The 17,083-nt window shown below is 34.9% G+C and overlaps 1 protein-coding gene across 11 annotated transcripts in view; it reads left to right on the forward strand.

The window, feature by feature from the left end:
- TANC2 (tetratricopeptide repeat, ankyrin repeat and coiled-coil containing 2) overlaps positions 1 to 17,083 on the forward strand; it is a 361,357-nt gene that overhangs the window by 130,373 nt on the left and 213,901 nt on the right. For 8 of the 11 annotated variants that reach the window (XM_042916896.1, XM_042916899.1, XM_042916900.1 and 5 more), the window contains one exon: positions 10,298 to 10,480. In XM_042916896.1, coding sequence (XP_042772830.1) covers positions 10,298 to 10,480 — 183 coding nt within the window. The remainder of the gene's footprint in view (positions 1 to 10,297; positions 10,481 to 17,083) is intronic. The other 3 variants (XM_042916905.1, XM_042916906.1, XM_042916907.1) reach the window with 1 other exon arrangement.

Genomic DNA, 17,083 nt, shown 5'->3' on the forward strand with positions numbered 1-17,083 from the left:
CATTTCCATCATTATGTAAAAGTTTCAACATACCCTTTTATAATCGGTCAGTCCCTTTCCCCCACCCCAATCCCTGCCAACTCTTTGATCTGTATTCTGTTACTACAGTATACTTAATTCTATAGATGAAACCATATAGTATGTAGCCTTTTGACTGTGGCTTCTTATGCTTTAATGCATTTGAGTTTCATCTATTTTTTTTTGTATTTTTGTATATGTGAGTAGTTTATTCTGTTTTATTGCTGAGTAACGTTCCATTATATGTATATCCTACAATTTTGTTGATCTATTCACCAATTGATGGACATTTGGATAGTTTCCCATTTTTGGGGATTATGAATAAATCTAATTGTGTGTTTGTGGTGAGGGTGGTGGGGGGTCAATGTGTCTTCATTTCTTCTGGGTAGATTTCTAGGTATTGGATTCCTGAGTTGTATGTTAAGTTTATATTTAAACTACCAAATTTATATTTAAACTACCAACAACCTAGTGTTATATACCATTTTGTATTCTCACTAGCGGTATATAAGATTTTGAGTTCGTTCTTCCCAGCACTTGGTTTGTCAGCATTTTGTTTTTTAATTTTAGCCATTTCATGAGGTGTGTAGTGACATCCCCTGATTTGCATTTCCCTGGTGATCAGTGACGTTGAGCATCTTTTCATGTGTGTGTCAGACATCTATATCTCTTAATGAAGTGTCTGTTTAGATCTTTTGCCAATTTTTTTTGAATTGGAGTTGTTTCTTGTTATTGAGTTAAAAGACTTCTACCTATATTCTAAAACCAGTCCTTCATCATATATGTGTTTTGCAAATGTATTCTCTCAGTTGGTACTGGGTTTTTAATTTTCTAAATGCCTTTTGAAGAGTAGATATTTTAAATATTTATGAGTTCCAACTTACCACTTTTTATAGTTCATCTTTTTGGGGTCCATTGTAATAAATCTTTGCCTGACACAAGTTCACCAGGTTTTCTTCTAAAAGTTTTATAGTTTTGGGTTTTACATTAAGGTCTATGATTCATTTCAACTTGATTTTTGTATGTGGTGAAAGTTCAGGTCATAATTTGTTTTTGCATATGAATATCCACTTGTTCTAAAACTATTTGTTGAAAAGATTATCCTTTAAACACTGGATTGCCTGTACACCTTTGTCAAAAATTTGACTAGGAGTGCCTGAGTGGCTCAGTTGGTTAAGCATCTGAGTCTTGATTTTGGCTCAGGTCATGATCTCATTGTCGTTAAGACTGAGGGTGGCATTGGGCTCTGCACTGACAGTGCAGAGCCTACTTAGGATTCTCTCTTTCAAGATAAATAAATAAACATTAAAAAAATTACTTGACTATATCTGTGTGAGTCTTTTTTGGGACTCTGTAGTCTGTACTGTTGATTTTGTGTACATTCTTTGGCCAGTACCACATACTCACTGGATTACTGTCACTTTACAGTTAGTCTTGAAATTAGGGACTGCAAGACTTCAGAGTTTGCTTTTCTCTACTCAAAATTGTTTTGTCTGTCTTTTTTATTTTTTAATTTTTACATATAAAGTTTAAAATCAGGGGTGCCTGGCTAGCTCAGGCTAGTAGAGCAGGTGACCGTTGATCTTGGGGTTGTGAGCTTGAGGATCCTGTTGGGTGTAGACATTACTTAAAAATAAAATCTTTAAACAAATAAATAAAGTTAAAAATAAAATCAGCTTGTTGATTTCTACTAAAATACTACTTGCTGGATTTTCATTGAAATTGTTTTATTTTTTTATTATTTTTTTAATATGCAATTTATTGTCAAATTGGTTTCCATACAACACCCAGTGCTCATCCCAACAGGTGCCCTCCTCAATGCCCATCACCCACTTTCCCCTCCCTTCCACCCCCCATCAACCCTCAGTTTATTCTCAGTTTTTAAGAGTCTCTTATGGTTTGGCTCCCTCCCTCTCTAACTTTTTTTTTTCCCTTCCCCTCCCCATGGTCTTGTGTTAAGTTTCTCAGGATCCAGGTAAGAGTGAAAACATAGTATCTGTCTTTCTCTGTATGACTTATTTCACTTAGCATAACACTCTCCAGTTCCATCCACATTGCTACAAAAGGCCATATTTCATTCTTTCTCACTTTGAGGAGAATTGACATAATGATGGGAACCTTCAGATCCATGAACACATTATATCTCTCCATTTAGATCTTTGATTTTTTCATCAGTGTTTTATAGTTTTTAGCATACAAATATTATTATATTATTTTGTTAGATTTATTCCTGATTAACTTCATGGTTTTTTTTTTTTTTTTGAATGTTTATTTATTTTTGAGACAGAGACAGAGACAGAGTGCAAGTGGAAGAGGGAAACACAGGTTTGCAAGCAGGCTTGAGGCTCTGCGCTGTCAGCACAGAGCCTGATGCGGGGCTCGAACTCACAAACCGTGAGATCATGACCTGAGCTGAAATTGGACCCTTAACCAACTGAGCCACCCAGGCGCCCCTCTTTTTTAATTATTAAAATTTTTTATAATGTTTGTTTATTTTTGAGAGAGAGAGTATGGGTGGGGGAGGCGCAGAGAGAGGGAGACACAGAATCTGAAACAGGCTTCAGGCTCTGAGCTGTCAGCACAGTGCCCGATGTGCAGCTTGAACTCAGGAACAGCAAGATCATGACCTGAGCCAAAGTCAGATGCTCAACTGACTGAGCCACCCAGGCACCCCTAATTTCATGTTTCTAATGGTGCTATTTGGGTGGTATGGTTTTTAAAATGTTTATTTTCCAAGTTCTTGTTGCTAGTATGTACAAAGACACTTGATTTTTGTATATATTGACTCTTTAATCTTTGAGTTTGCCTAAACCCACTTGTTTTATTCTAGAAGCTTTTGGTGTCTGACTACATGATCCTGTACTAGTTATTATACTTCTTTATGCCTATTTCCTGCCTAATAATATGGATCTGTTGTGAAAATATTGCCAAGTTACAGAATGATAAAAGCCTTGAGTTAAAAGGATGTTTGGAGTAATTTAGGCAAACACCTATGTTCTTGAAATACGTACAAGCCCTTTGACTTTAAGGGCTAGTTTATTACCATGCTATGTTTTGTTTTGTTTTTCTGTGTACTTTTTAAAAACAAACCTTTAAACTTCTTTTTTTTAAGTTTATTTATTTAGTTTGAGAGAGAATGAGAATGGGAGGGGCAGAGAGAGAGGGAGAGAGAGAATCCCAAGCAGGCTCTGTGCTGTTAGCACAGAGCCTGACGCGGAGCTTGATCTCACAAACCATGAGATCAACCTGAGCCGAAATGAAGAGTCAGACACTTAATCAACTGAGCCACCAAGTGCCCCTAAAAATAAACTTTTATTGAAATATAATATGTAAACTGAAAAATTCACAAATCGTGTGTATAGTTCAATGAAGTATCATGCTGGAGGTTTTTGATATGTATGTTTTATTTGTGGTTATTCATGTAACTTGAAAAATTAGAAGGCTGTTCTCTAGAATAAGTATTGGCCTAGGCTAAAGAATTTATTAACTTGAACTTTAATATCTAATAATCATCTGTATTAAATATAAGACTTAGTGATGATTGAAATTTTTATTAAGTTATAATTACTTCTAACATTTCCTTAGTATCCATATACTTGATATTCTAGTGCTTTTTTAGTTCAGCTTTTGAATATTTAATCACCAGGTGTCTAGCATAACTGATTTTTTTCTGTCAAATTAGCAGTTTATTTTATTCTGCCACAGTTCTATCACATTATTTCAGTAACTTTATTTGGTTGATTGAAGCAGGAAAAGTGGTAGGAAAAAGAAAGGTAGAAAATGAAGATGAGTATTTGGAATACTACCAGTAAATGTCATTGGTAAACAGGATTCCCAATTTCACTTCCTACCTGTTATAAAATTCATTCCTTTTGGGGCGCCTGGGTGGCTTGGTCAGTTAAGCGTCCGACTTCGGCTCAGGTCATGATCTCACGGTCCGTGAGTTCGAGCCCTGCGTCGGGCTCTGTGCTGACAGCTCAGAGCCTGGAGCCTGCTTCCAATTCTGTGTCTCCCTCTCTCTCTGCTCCTCCCCTGTTCATGCTCTGTCTCTCTCTGTCTCAAAAATAAATAAACATTAAAAAAAATTTTTTTTTAAATTCATTCCTTTTGCTATGCAACTTTTCAGTTCCCGTTGAACTAGGGCTGAGTGGAATGTCAGTGAATAGGGATCTTAAATATGCTCCTTTGGTTTGACTTGGCCTCCTACACTCTTGTGATTTATCATGAGATGAGCAGCCTCACATATTCACTGCCTCTTCAATGACTAGGCCCAGTATTGAAGACCCATCAGAGTAGTTCTGAACCTGATAGCCCAACCTCAATCAGCTGACCCCCATTGAATCTGCAGATTCATGAGAAAAGTAAATGTTGTAGACTATTGAGATTTTAAGGTTGGTAGTTACCCAAGAAAAACTGACTAATACAGTCAAATTCTGTGAATGCTTACCAGTACTTTTCTTTACTTGAAACATATATTTTTAGTTTTTCCTCTATAGCTACAATGTGTTCAAGCACAATTTATAGGACAGAGAAGATGGAGGAAAATATTTTTAAGCAGAAAAGTAAACTAGGACATCCAGACCGGACTAATTGAAGTATTATTCCTTAAGGAGTATTATTAGATTCTAAAATTATCAGCCAAGTTTTAATATCGGAACATTTCAAGTGAAGAACGATGCTTCATTAAATCAAATACATTCTTCTAGATATATTGCTTTCAAAAATATCTAATGATGATTTTTCTCAACAAAAGGATTCCTCAATTAGGGAATTACATTAATGGCACGACTCTTTGTAAACCTATAAAATACTGTAATTCCATATAAACGATTCTCAAGCCTACTCACGAACGCCCAAAGATTAAAAATCTATGAAAGAAAAAGACTTGAAAAATATGTTTAGGGGGTACAGTATCCATCAGACCACAGTTCCAGAGAGAGAAAAAAATGGTTGGAAGAGACGAATTAGTCAACATAGTAAAAGAAAAGACCCAGAGAGTAATGAGAATAAAAAAGTTAAATCTTGGTAAAATTTTCTAAGCTCCAAGGATAAGGAATAGACCCTATATTCCTACCAATATAAGTTTTGGGGAAAATAATAGTAATCTGGACTATAGTAATGGTAGGAGAAGTGGAAAGATCATAGCTGATTTAAAATCTGATGTTGATAATCTGCAGAACTTCTAATGCATTTGTTGTGAAGGGTGTGTTAGGAAAAAATTAACAATGGCTTCTGGTTTGAATAAATATGTGAATAAGTGGTAAATATATACATAAAATTATTTTATTGAGGTAAAACTCACCATTTAAAAACGTACAATTCCCTGGATTTTAATACATTTTACAGTGTCGTACAGCCATTATTACATTCATCACCCCAAAAGAAATCCTGTATGTATTAAGCAGTCACTCTCCATTTCTTCCTCCTTATAGTTCCTGGCAACCATACATAGCCTACTTTTTTTCCTCTGGATTTGCCTGTTCCGAACATTTCGTATAAATGGAATCTTACAGCATGTGACTTTTGTGTCTGTTTTCTTTTTCACTAAAATGTAATGTTTTCAAGCTTTATCAGTATTGTAGCATGAATCAGGCCAGGCTTCTTTTTGTTGCTAAATAATATTTGATTATATAAATATACCACATTTTGTTTATCCATTCACCAGTTAATGACATTTTAGTTTCCACTTTTTGGCTTTTGTGAATAATGCTGCTATAAACATTCATGTTTATCTTTTTGCTTGAAAACTTGTTTTTACTGCTTTTAGGGTATATATACAGAAGTGAGATGACTGTGTTACTCTTTAACTTTTTGAGGAACAGCCAAACTCTTTCACCCAGCAGCTGTACCATCTTCTATTCCCACCATCAATGTATTAAAATTCTAACTAATTTCTCTACATCCTCACCAACGCTTTTTTGTTGTCTAGTTCTTGTTTTTGTGTTTAATAGCTACTCTACTGGGTGTAAAGTGATACATGATTATGGCTTTGATTTACATTTCTTTTTTTTTTTAATTTTTTTAAATGTTTATTTTTAAGAGAGAGAGAGAGTCAGAACATGAACAGAGGAGGAGCAGAGAGACAGGGAGACACAGAATCCAAGCAGGCTCCAGGCTCCGAGCTGTCAGCCCAGAGCCCGATGTGGGGCTTGAACCCACAAACTGAAAGATCATGACCTGAGCTGAAGTCAGACGCTTAACTGCTTAATTGACTGAGCCACCCAAGTGCTCCTGATTTACATTTCTGTATTGATTTATGATGCTGACTTACTTTTCATGTGCTTATTGTCCATTTGTATATTCTCTTTGGAGAAATGTCTATTCAAGTCTTTTGCCTATTTTTAAAGGCTTTTTTTTTTTTTTTTTTTGGCGGGGGGTGGGGGGATGGGGCAGGAGGGACAGAGACCAAGGAGAGAGAGAGAATCCTAAGTAGGCTCCACGCCCAGTGCAGAGTCAATATGGGGCTCGATCCCATGACCCTGAGATCATGACCTGAACCAAAACAGAGTCAAATGCTTAATTGACTGAGCCACCCAGGCGCCTCTTCTTTTGCCTATTTTTAAGTCGCATTGTCATTTTGTTATTCTTGTAGTTCTTTATTTAGTCTGGATTCTGGACCCTTTTCAGATACATGATTTGCACATATTTTCTGCCATTCCAGGTGTTGTCTTTTCACTCACTTGTTACAGTGTCTTTTGATGCACAAGCATTTTACCTTCCAGTTTACTAATTATCTCTTCATCTCTATCTAATTTTTCAGTCCATCTTTTTATTTTCATAATTTTCATTCTTAGCTGAAATTCTAAACTTTTGTCCAAATCTTTAGCATACTACTCTCTCCTTTTATACACGCAACATGACACAGACTTTTAATACAGCATTTGGTCAGTATTTCTCAGTAGAAACTCTCAGCACTTTGACCCAGTAATTCTATATGCATCATCTATAGAAATACTGTATAAAGAGCTACATAAGTGACCATTAACAAGAGACTGGTTATTATAATGCATGATATGCTGCAGTAGTTTTTTTAAATAGTTGGAATTGCATATAATGAAATTACAACTATAACACATTTGGGAACCTTGAAACACTTGATTTAATTTTACTTCTCAGTGTAGACCACATTATCATCATTTCATGTAAGACCATGCTTGTTTTTTTAATTTTCCACTCTTTTCCCCCAGGTTTGTACTTGTACAAATACAAAGTACAAATTGTGTATATTTAAGGTATATAATATGGTATTTTAATAAGTGTATACATGGTGAAGTCATTACCACTATCATGATAATATCCATCACCTCACACAATTACTCTTCTTGTATGTATGTGAGAACACTTGAGATCTACTTACTTAGGAAATTTCAACTGTACAGTGTATTATTATTAGCTATGGTCATCATGGTGTACATTAGATCTCCAGAACTTATCTAATAACTGAAAATTTGTACCCTTGACTGATATCTCTCTTTTTTCCCCATCCCCTTAGCCTAGGTAACCACCATTCTACTCTCTTTACTATGAGTTTGATTTTAGTTTTCAGATTCTGCACACAAGTGAAATTATGCAGTATTTGTCTTTCTGTGTCTGGCTTAGTTGACTTAGCATAATGTTTTCCAGATTCATTCATATTGTTATAAGCAGCAGGATTTCCCTCTCTTTTAAGGATGAATAACATTCATGCATGTGCATGCGTGCATGCCTGTGTGTGCGTGCGTGCGTGTGTGCGTGTGTGTGTGTGTATAAAATCACATTTTCTTCATCCATCTGTTGACAGACATTGAGGTTTTTCCAAATGATGGCTACTGTGAATAATGCTGCAATGAGCATAGGAGTGCAAGTATCTCTTTGGGATGATAGTTTTATTACCTTTTGATATATACTTAGAAATAGGATTGCTAGATCATATGGTAGTTATGTTTTACATAATGGTTGTGCCAGTTTTACATTGCCACCAACAGTGTACAAGAGATGTCTTTTCTCCCTATCATTACCACTACTTGTTTTCTTTTGACTTTTTGATAATAGCTGTCCTGACAGGTGTAAGGTGATATCTCATAGCGGTTTTGATATTTAGTGATGTTGAACAACTTTTCATATACCTGTTGGTTATTACTTTGGAAAATGTTTATTTATGTGTTTTGCCCATTGTATAACTAGGTTGTTTGTTTTTTGCTATTGAGTATGAGTTTCTTACATACATACTTTGGCTATTAACCCCTAAGTATGTATGGTTTGCAAGTATTTTCTCCAATTCCATAGGGATTGATTTTTCATGTTTGTTGATGGTTTCATTTGCTCTGTAGAAACTTTGTAGTTTGATGTAGTCTCACCTGTTTATTTTTGCTTTTGTTGCCTGTGTATTTGGTATGAAATCCAAAAAAATCATCACCAAGATCAATTTCAAGGAGTTGTTCTCCTATGTTTTCTTCTAGGAATTTTATGGTATCATTATCTTATGTTTCGATCTTTAACCCATTTTTTCAGTTGATTTTTGTATGCAGTGTAAGATAAGGATCCAATTTCATTCTTTTGCATGTGACTATTCAGTTTTCCTGGCCCTATTCATTGAAGAGACCATCATTTCCCCGTTACGTATTCTTGGTGCACTTGTCAAAGATTAGTTGACCATATATGCAAGGGTTTATTTCTAGGCTTTCTATTCTGTTCTCTTGGTCTGTGTGTCTGTTTTTATGCTAGCATCAAATTGTTTTGATTACTATCACCTTGTAATATACTATGAAATCAGGAAGTGTGATGCTTCTCACTTTGTTGTTCTTTCTCAGAAGTGCTATGCTAATTTGGGGTCCTTAGTGGTTTCATATAAATTTTAGAATTGCTCTTTTCTACTACTATAAAAAAATGCTATTGGGATCTTGATAGGGATTGTATTGAACCTATGGATGGCTTTGGGTCATATGGACATTTTACTAATATTAATTCTTTCAGTCCATGAACTTGGGATAACTTTCCACTTACTCTTCTTCAGTTTCTTCCATCAATGTCTTACAGTTTTCATTGTGCTGATCCTTCACTTTCTTGGTTAAATTTATTTCAAACTATTTTAATCTTTTTGTTGTTAAGTATACTACTTTAAATTCTGTGCCCTATTGCCCCATATTGTGAGACTATTTCTTTTGAATGGTCTTTCTTATTTACTTTTTTCATATTGTTTTATCTCTTTGTTATTGTTAATTAAGGGCCAGATACTGTATATGAAAAACTGTGGGAGTAATTTGAGACCTATGACGATGTTTTCTCCCTCTAAGAAGATTTCTGTTAGTTTTTGGCAGGCATTAGCAATCCAAGATTGTCTTAATTTAATTTTGTGGTAGACATTTGGAGCTGAGCTTTTTTTCCTGTAAAAGGCCAATCTAGCTTTGGTTCTTACTTACTCTTAGAGCATAGCCCTTTGGGCTTCCAAACAAAAGTGTTGGAGTTTTACCAGCTTCCCCTCTGCATCTTGGTTTCCCCTGCATTCCAATATTTGTCCTTCCAGCTCTTTAAACCTGTCAGTAGCTTCTTAGTCTCTCAGATGTCACTAAGTAAAAAGTAGCCCCTAATGCCAGGCTTCAGTCTTATTTTTTAATCCTTCATCATACTATTAACTCTTCAGTGCCTTCAGGAAGATTTTAAAGCATATGTATAGTTCTGATTTTTCTTAAGGAAACATTGGTCTGAAGTATGTAATTTGCCATTACCAGAAGTCAACAGTATGTAAGTGGAAATGAACAGCCAATAACTTAATCTTTTTAAAATACTAAGGCAGATTCAAAAATCACCATATAACAATGTCAACCTTACCCACTTGTATTTTCACATACTTTTTTGGAGAAGGGGTAAGAAATAGAATTACAGTGTTCCTACTAGCTATTGCACATATTGGATCATCAAGGCGAATATCATCAGGTGAATATTTTCTTTCATGTGTCTTATCAGGAAGTTAACTGGAAAAAAAAAGTGCTCCAATTGTAACACTTACTGAATTGTACCATCACTATTTTTCATGTGACTGTATCACTCATGAGACAGTGAAGCCCTTTACAAAGAGGAACGCTGTTTTTCCCATGTTTTATCTCCTAGTGCTACACCTGGAGTTAAGTGTCCAGTAAGTATACAAGTGAATGTAGGTGTTGAGAATACCTTATTTTGCTTTTCACAGTGAGAATCAATGTGGGTATATGCTGTTCTGAATCATCTTAAAAGATCAATTTTAATAGAGAAGAAAGAATCTTTTCTTATCAGCTCCTTTGTTCATCCTTTTCTATCTCAACAGGTGGCATCTCCACAGAAAGCGACTGTGCTTTTGAGCCAGACTACGCCGTCCCACCACTTCCAGTGAGTGAAGGTATGCAGCACATTCGGATTATGGAGGGCATGTCTCGCTCTCTTCCATCCTCCCCCTTACTCACACATCAGTCTATCAGTGTTCGGCTCCAACCTGTGAAGAAGTTAACTGGTAAGGACTTTACCTAAATTTAGTATGTTTAACAGGACACTTTAGGTCATATCAGATATGTTTATGTGCATCTTTAGGTTTTTCCTTTTTGGCCTTCCTAATGTCACAGACTCTTGGAAATTGGAACTCCTACTGATTTTAATTTAGGGAATTAGAATAGTACTCAGTTTGACAGATTGATGTATTTATTTTCTAAGTGATCCATCTGTTGTGGACATATTTTTCTAGGCTTTCAGGAAACTTCTAGTTTTGCCAGAACACACTGTTGTTCTGATTTCATTTATCAGCTTGTTCATGTCAGATTAACAGATGGGGATATTGTAATTTTAGGATAATAAGAGCTTCAGAGTTCAGCAAAGGTACCTCAGTCATGGTTTTTGTTTGAAATCCTAATCTGTATATTTCACGTCTATTTCTAAAAGTTTGATTTAGATATTTTCCTCTCCATTGTACATTCCTGCAACTTCTTAGGATATTTACCATGATTCATAACTTGTGGATTGCATTGACTTAAATATGGTCTCAAAATACATATTACCCATTCAGATCAAGCTATTAGGTGTGAAACTGTGTCCTTATTAAATGAAGTTTTGTCCTTTTAAGCTTTTTCAGAGAAGAAATTTTACTCTGTTGGACGATACTTACATGTGAAAATATGCAAGCCTGGGTCATTTTCTTAAGTTTAACATTATCAGTATATATCTTGTGTTAGTAAGTTGATGGGTTATGAGTGATTAGAGGCAAGAAATTAAGTCATTCCCAATAGATACATTAACTACTTCTTACGTGTCTGGCATTAAGTTAGACAGTGGGGAGGTTTGATTATCATATGACAATTCAAAAGAAAACAGGAACAAAGAGGGGAAAATGGAATCTTGGGACTTACATCTATTTTGAATGAAAATTTTATAATGTTTATAATTTTCATGAAAATAATAGTATTTTTTATTCTTTAGTTCCACAAAGCATAAGTCATGCCTTTTATATTGTTTACTGTTTTTTTAGGCTTCTTCAAATAACTGAATCAAAGTCTACTTTGATTAGATAACAATCTGTAAAATAGTTTAGTAACATTTTACTGAAATACTTATTCCCTTCTGATATGTAAAAATAGGATAGATTTTAGGTGCATGGGCCTTAATAAAATTTCTTTGCTTAGAAATTGCCCCTTTTTCTTGCAGTTTAAGGTGTTACTGATAACTGAAAATACAAATAACCATATATGAGATGGCTATGAAGTGATGTGCTTCATTTACTACACATGAGAAGAGATAGCAAAAGAAATTCCGTTTCCTAACAGAAGTGAACTGAATTGCCTGATGTTTCGGAGATAACACTTTCCTATCCCATTTTCCTGTCCCAATTTAAACTTCAACTTAAATAAGCAAACTTTATTAAAAGATAAATACATTTAATAACAAAGTCAATTACATGCCTGATATCAGAGGTGAGACAGGGAAGCAGTGACAAGAATCATACTTGGTTAATTACACGTATGACCTATTCAGTTTTAATTTTTTAATGTTTGAAGTATTTGAATACTCTCAAATAGTTTTATTTTTCTGAAGAGTTTGTCAAAGGCCTAAGAATTTAAAGGTTGAGAATGCATTTTAAAACTTCTGAATGAAAGAAATCTGTCTCCTGAAAGAGGGTGCCATGAAAATTTTTCTGTGGCCAATTTTCTACCAAGTAAAGCAGATGATAAGTTTCTGGTTTAACCTGGAATGAAATTACTTTGAAATTTAAATTTAAAACCTTGGTCAGTAGATTATTTATGAGCTATCATTCCTTTCCTAATTATATTTTGTTATGAGTAACTAAAAAGAAAGTTGAATAGAGAACGACTTGCTGACCATAAGTAAATGGCCTCCAGAGAATGGTTTTTAACAAAATGCATTAATTCGATCCACTTAATGATTTATCCATTATATTCCTTGTATTCATATTACCAACCCAACTGACTAAGTGGGGCCAGAATAGTCATCTTACTCTGTTTTCTTTTTGATTTTCCAATATTTGTTACCCTGGCTTTGCTATAGTCAAAGTAGTTTGCATATTATTTTTCTGTGCTTTTCACCTAATCATTCAGCAAATATTTGTTTAGGACTCATAAAATGCCAAGCACTACTCGATACAGTGGTGAGAAATGCCAAGCACTACTCGATACAGTGGTGAAAAATTATAGATAGTGACAAGTAATAAGAGGGTCATAAAATGGGATAGAGGGAGACTGGAGTGGGGGTAGGGTTTCTTTCTGTGGAGTGGTCAAGGAGAGTCAGAAGAAGAGCTATTTGAAGAGAGGTGTGGATAACAAAACGAAGCTGCTCATGGGAAGGTCTGGGGTCAGAGCCTTCTGGGCAGAGGGGACAGCCAGAACAAAAGTCCTAAAGCAGAAAGCAGCATTGGTATGTTCAAAGAATGGGAAGAAGGCAAGAATGGTTTCAGAATAAGTCAGAGGGGACAGTGGTAGAAGATAGTTGAAGAGGTAGGCAGAAACCAGAGTCTTTAGGTCATGGTAAGGAAACCAACTTTTGAGAAGAGCTGGAATGAGAAGTAATGTGATCTGATTTACCTTTTAATCAGATATTGTTGGCAAATGCGTAAAGAGTGGTGTATGAGGGACTAGAGTATGCCATGTTCACTAACCTTGTGTGTGTTTTCCTGATCTTTAAATAGATCTTTCACTTCTAATAAGTTAATACAGTGGTGAAAAGAATCTTTGTTTTATCTTGTAAGATATAATGAAGGAATAACTAACCTTTTCCTATCATTTTTATCATAGAACCTTTGTACTCCTAATGTATTTAGCTTAGTCCTTCACTCAGGTGTACATTAGAACCCATTTGGTATATCAATTAAGACTTTTTTTATTCCAAGCAACAGAAGATAACCTAAGGTTGGGAAAGCCTCAAGGTTCATTTGACTTTGTTGTATATGGCTGTGCACTGAGGAGGCATGGAGGGGAGTGTGCAGAGACAGTGTTGGTCCCCGTTACTGTGCCAATGGAAGTGCTCCAGTTCTCCAGATTCTTACCCGGGGCGCTTTCCAAGATGTTTGTGTTCATAATATCTTAACGCCCCTCAAGCATACTTCTTAAAATGTAAATAATTAGGAGTGCCAGTAAATAGTTCATTCATTCAACACTTGCCTAATTCATACTGTTTGCCTATTATGTACACTGTAAGTCTAGTAAAAGTTAAATTTTGAGTATTCACATTATTGGTAGGGTAATAAATCATTGCAACCTTTTTGTAGGGCAGTTTGATAGTATGTGTCAGAATTGTAACGCACATAATCCTTGACACAGCAGTTTTATTGCAGAGTGTTTATTTGACAAATAAACTTGAACAAGTTTGAAACATGTATGTATGTACATATGTGTACATGTATATAGTAAAAAAATTAAAATGTTACTATTTATCATTAATAGTAATCCATTTGTGTGACACACACACATACATGCATACACACAAACATACACACATGCATACATTTTATGGTGGTGTGGAGATACATTGACTGTAACCCAAAAGTGGTAGAGGGATGACATAAATTTTGTTGCGTACCTTTCTGTAATGTTTGTATTTTTTTTATCACATGTAAAATCTAAAATTTCATGAGGCAGTATAACAAAATGGGCGCTGGCTGCCATTTCTTAACTGTAACCTTGTGCAAGTTTGCTAAAAGTCTCTGTACTTCAGTCTCTGTACTTATTTCTAAAATAGGAATACTAATTGTATCTGCCTCATAGGACTATTAAAAGAATTGGATAAGTTAGTACACATAAAGCTCATGAGACAGTACCTGACAAAGAAGAAGTAGTCAATAAATGTTAGCCACATTTATTATAATTCTAAAGGAGATTTGGGTGACTTTCTGTTGGTTATGTTAAATATGAGTTCTGAGCCTTTGGAAGGTGATCTGGAAGTAATTTCTTTAATTACCTTAAGTAAGCCCTTTACTTTTCTGAGGAGTGACCTTCAAATACTGATATCAAGTGGGTTGTCACATAGTCTTTTGGAAAATCTTTTTGGACTGATTTTAAAAGAATTCACTGTATAGATTGGAATGACAGTGTGGTAGTCCTATTTAGATGGTAAATAAGTCAAAATAACCCATCTGATTGTGCAGCAGCCTTGTTACTTTGGATGCTAGCTATGGCCAAAATATTATTTTCATCATGGATATAAAGGTATCATTGACTTGTTTACAAAGACATCCTGGGAAAAAGATTTAAAGCTATTTTGACATTAAAAAGAGCTTATATTTAATAACAGTTTACATACCCTGATATATTTTAGTGTACTTACGACACATTTTTCACATGATACTTATCTTGCAATTTTTGGAAGCACTGGAACTCAAGATGTATTTTAGTGAATTTTATTATTAGAAAAAAATACAGGGTTCCTGTGAAGATTGAATAAGATTGCTTAAACTTACAATTTAATACATAATAAATGTTAAATAAGTGTTACTTCTCATTTATAATCTTGGATAAAATGGAAACATAGTCTCGAGAAAATTATTGAAAAGCCAATTTGAAAGTATACAGAGCATAGAGATTACATTGGTCTTCATAGTCTGATTTATTGAAATGTATTCACGATTCTGTAGCATGAATAAATCTCTTATAACTTTAGGAAAAAATATTAGAATTCAAGATATATTGTAGTGATTTTATTAGATTAAAAATATAGTAGGTTTATATGGTAATCTAAGCTCTGTAATTGCTAATGTTAATATTTCTATTTTACTTTCCATATGGATAAAATAATCTTACCCAGTATCTCACTGTATGGTCCCTAGACCACTTGCATTAGAAATACTGGGAATACTTCTTTGAAATATGCATACCTGGGTATCCAGGTTTACCTAATCAACTTCACTTCACAGATTCTGTCTCATTAAATCTCGAGCCCCAGAATCAATCAATCAATCTCTCTCTCTCTCTCTCTCTCTCTCTCTCTTTTTAAGGTTAAACAAGAAAATGTATATGAAGACTTTTAAGCTCTTTGGAATGATAGTACTAATTAAACTAGGTCCCGACCTCATTACTGTTTCTAATGCATTACTGTTTCTAATTCAGATTCTCTAGTTTTATGGGTTAAATATCAAGCTATTGTAAATTCTAGGGTTTACTCAGTGCAGGAGTACAGAAGAGGGGGCCCTTACTTCCACTGCTGTATTCCTCTTGTCTTCCAGACCAAAAGTAGGGAATGTCAAGGGGATGTTATTTAATTCAGTTTAGGTAAGTTCAGTTATCAACAGTCAGTATTGTTAAAACCAGAGCTGGACAGTAGTTAATGTGGTAAAAGATTTTATTCAGGAACTATTGCAATGGAGAAAAGAGACCGTAGTGTAGAACTGGGCTCAATTCTAAATACAGTAAAGAAAGCTAAGGATTTATAGCCAAGGATAAAGGTGGATAGTATAGATAGAAAATTACTAAAAGGAGACATCAAGGGTAAAGGGATTCTTGCTAAAACCGGGTTAATAGGAAGGACTCTTGCTGGATGGGCCAGGGTGATCATATGTCGAGGGTGGAGGGATTCATACTAAGTGGACTAACCAGGATCCTTGGTGCTACTGAACTAGACTGCAGGCTTAAGGATAAGGCCCAAGGAGGAGACGCAGCGGAAGGGGGCTCAGAGGAGACTGACAAAGGCTAGTTAAGGAGAAAGTCTTTGTCAGTATGTATATTTTGAGCATCTGAAAAATCAACATGTATGATCAAATAAAGAATTCTTTCGAAATATTTACACACACTAGATTTGCAGTGTAATTAAACCGTTTTTTAGGTTTTATAAGAACTTAAGAATTTGTATATAAGAAAATAACTGTATTCTAATTACTTTCATAATTGAATGGAAGTCACTCATACAGAGTGGCACTATTGTTTATAGTGTTGTAGTATTTATTTATAGTAAGATTATTTATAGCAGCTGTAGTATTGCCATATATATATATATATTTCATTGAAATATAGTTGTTCTGTCTCCATACCTCTACTCAACCACTACCAGGGAAAGTTTGCAAAAATGCCACAATGTTCCTTAATGGAGAAGGGTCGAAATAACAAATTATTTACATTTTTTCTTATGAAATGGTTCTGTTTCTGTCAGGTTAGATGATGTGTATATGGAGACTTTCTCACACAAAAAAAAATTAGCCTTATTAAAGCAACTGAATTTGACACTTGGAAGAGCAGTTTATTAGTATGTTTGGCTTCAAGTAACAAAATGCACAAGCAGTGGTGATTTTGTGTGATTGAAACAAGTGTAAAGAGCCCAGAGGTCCACCTTTCGAGCCTCCTCATCCATTCCTCAAGTGTAAGAACCACAAATATAATGGAAGTAAATGGGCTTTGCTCTTAAACTAAGTTGAATCTCAGCATTACCTCTTTCTGGTTGTGTTATATGAAGTATGTTAGTTAATTTATGCTGTCTTTGGTTTCCTTCACACACTTACCTTCACACAGTTGCTGTTAAAATTTAAGTGCAATACCTATACACTTTTTTGGATTGTACTTTTTTTCTAAGTTTATGCACCTTCTCCATCACACACACATTCACACACGAAAGAAAGGAAAAAAAAAGAGGG

Source organism: Panthera leo, chromosome E1, assembly GCF_018350215.1.
Source record: "Panthera leo isolate Ple1 chromosome E1, P.leo_Ple1_pat1.1, whole genome shotgun sequence".
NCBI classification, from domain to species: domain Eukaryota; kingdom Metazoa; phylum Chordata; class Mammalia; order Carnivora; family Felidae; genus Panthera; species Panthera leo.